Source organism: Polistes canadensis, unplaced genomic scaffold (genome assembly GCF_001313835.1).
Source record: "Polistes canadensis isolate GaletaPanama2010 unplaced genomic scaffold, ASM131383v1 scaffold_120, whole genome shotgun sequence".
Classification (NCBI taxonomy): Eukaryota; Metazoa; Arthropoda; class Insecta; order Hymenoptera; family Vespidae; genus Polistes; species Polistes canadensis.
The window spans coordinates 75,282-77,631 of NW_014569667.1; the positions used below are offsets into that span (position 1 = coordinate 75,282).

Below are 2,350 nucleotides of genomic sequence, written 5' to 3' on the forward strand. Positions count from 1 at the left end.
TTAATTAATAATGTATTATTCATGTGTGTGTATGAATTTAAATAATAATCATTTTATAAAATGGTTCAAAATTGTTATAATGCATACTTAAAAAAAAAAAATGTGATGCAATATAAGACCTCAAAAAATAAACTTGATATATTTTTATAAATTTTCTTTGTCTAGCATGCGTGCGTTATATAGGTTAAGAAATCAGTGTAACCAACAGAATATTCGAAGCGACATCTGTTAAGAATGATATAATGTTGGCAAGTCTGTTTGGCATAAATAAATGTCAGAGTATACTCAAAACTAATTTTGAATATTCCTTCTTTCTTTTAAAATGAATAGATTTGAATATGCCAATCCACGTCTTTTACCAAACGAATTGAACGTTAGACGAGATTTTGGTGTTCGTTTGTATGATGGAGATATTAAGGTATGTACAAATATATAAGATCATATAAGATTAATAAAACTAACCTTTATTTTATTGACAGACACAGTTTGAAGGTGGTCAATTATATATTACAACTCACCGAGCACTGTGGGGAAGACCGGATGATATACCAAGAGGTAACACGTGTCTTTCACTACCGTTAAGATATGTAGTTTTTCTCGAAGAGGAATCTCCAGGTCCATTTTCTTTTAGACGTAACAATAAAGTTATTTTACATCTCTCTGAACCGTCTCCTGGTAAGGAAGTAATAATTAATCATACAAATATGATATTTAATAAATAGATTTAATTAATATAGTATGTTTTTAGATAAAATGCCAGGACCAGCGGAGAACAGTGCCTTTAGCTTTATTAAATTATCATTCAAAGAAGGTCTGGATTCTAATTTTATAGTAGAATTAAGAGATGTACTTAAAAGAAGAACTTGGGAATCTGATCCTCCTATTCCGTATCAATTAACCGATATGAACATTCAAAGTTTACGCGTTACATCTAAACCACTGCCACAGATAAAAACAAGAACGGGTATCATAGGTATCGAAAGGAGTCTTCAAGAACAACAAAAGGCAACCGATGAGAGTATTTCTAAGGCATTCCAAGATCTTAAGAAGCTTATGGAAATGGCTAAAGATATGGTGGCAATATCTAAAACCATCTCTGCAAAAATAAGGGTGACTTTCAATGATTAATTTATAAAGTCGACATTCATAATTCAAGAATATTGCAGGAGAGACAAGGAGACATCACGGAGGATGAGACTGTTAGATTTAAATCTTACTTGATGAGTCTAGGTATCGATGATCCCGTAACAAGAGATGCTTATAAAAGTAGTAATGAATATTTTAAACAATTAGCTATGCAACTTGCACATATCCTAGAAGAACCAATCAAGGTAAATCAGATTGTTATATTATTAATAAACGATTATAAATATCTCGTTAATAGTACAGATAGAAAATAATTCATATTTTTTTCAGGAAGTAGGTGGAATGATGGCACTTACTGATGTTTACTGTCGTGTTAATCGAGCTAGAGGATTGGAACTATTGTCCCCTGAAGATCTATTAAATGCTAGCAGACAATTAGCATCTTTAAGTCTGCCTATAGTGCTAAGAGTCTTTGACAGTGGCGTTATGGTTCTTCAAATTCGATCTCACGATGATCTTGCTGTTGCTGATTCTATAGCAGATTTAGTAAGTACAATATTAATTGTCTATATTATAGAATTATCTTTAATAGTATAATAAAATAAAACACAAAGCCTCACGCGTTTATATTACATAGTTACAGGAAAGAGGTTCGTTAACTGCGGAAGAACTCGCACGATCCGAAGGAATATCTGTATTACTGGCACGAGAAAGATTATTAGTTACAGAAAAACATGGAAAAGCTTGCAGAGACGATACGATAGAAGCATTAAGATTTTATCCGAATTTTTTTCTAGAAGAAAACGCGTAACACTTAATTATTTTGACATTATGATTGGCATCATGGAATTATAAACGAACGCATCAGCCTTTTATTATTATTACTATCTTATTCATTAAGAGTATTTGTATATTTCTCGTGCCTTTATAAGCCGTGCACAGTTAAGTCCAATGCAAAGATAACAAAAATAAAAAGGAAGCAATTTCTATCGTCCTCGCAGCGTGTTCAACATAGCTTGTTGCAAAAAAAAAAAAAAAACATAAATGTTATATTTAAGAAAAAAAAAAGGAAAAAGACAGAAAAGAAAAAAATAACGAATAATATAGATATATTTATAATTTGAATAATTTTTATGTTATTTTATATTTGAATCAATATAAAATAATAGAAATATTGTAACTTGTAATTCTTAATTTATTGATATCCCAAAAACTAACTTGTTTACTATGAATACTATGGTAGTGAGAGAAAGAGAGGAAGAAA

At 30.4% G+C, this 2,350-nt stretch overlaps 1 protein-coding gene across 1 annotated transcript; it reads left to right on the forward strand.

Moving 5' to 3' along the window:
* The first annotated feature begins 128 nt into the window (after positions 1 to 128).
* LOC106787947 (vacuolar protein-sorting-associated protein 36) lies at positions 129 to 2,169 on the forward strand. Its single transcript, XM_014750741.1, has 6 exons — positions 129 to 418; positions 480 to 675; positions 749 to 1,110; positions 1,167 to 1,331; positions 1,417 to 1,632; positions 1,724 to 2,169. Exons 1-6 carry the CDS (start codon positions 323 to 325, stop codon positions 1,895 to 1,897), a joined length of 1,209 nt encoding a protein of 402 aa, XP_014606227.1. The 5' UTR covers positions 129 to 322; the 3' UTR covers positions 1,898 to 2,169.
* The last annotated feature ends 181 nt before the right edge of the window (positions 2,170 to 2,350 follow it).

What these genes read in the sequence shown, in the direction of transcription:
- LOC106787947 (XM_014750741.1), top strand. Translation starts at nt 323, where the DNA reads ATGAATAGATTTGAATATGCCAATCCACGTCTTTTACCAAACGAATTG. An exon ending in TGTATGATGGAGATATTAAG is followed by an intron (nt 419 to 479) that starts GTATGTACAAAT and finishes TTTTATTGACAG; the next exon opens with ACACAGTTTGAAGGTGGTCA. An exon ending in TCTCTCTGAACCGTCTCCTG is followed by an intron (nt 676 to 748) that starts GTAAGGAAGTAA and finishes GTATGTTTTTAG; the next exon opens with ATAAAATGCCAGGACCAGCG.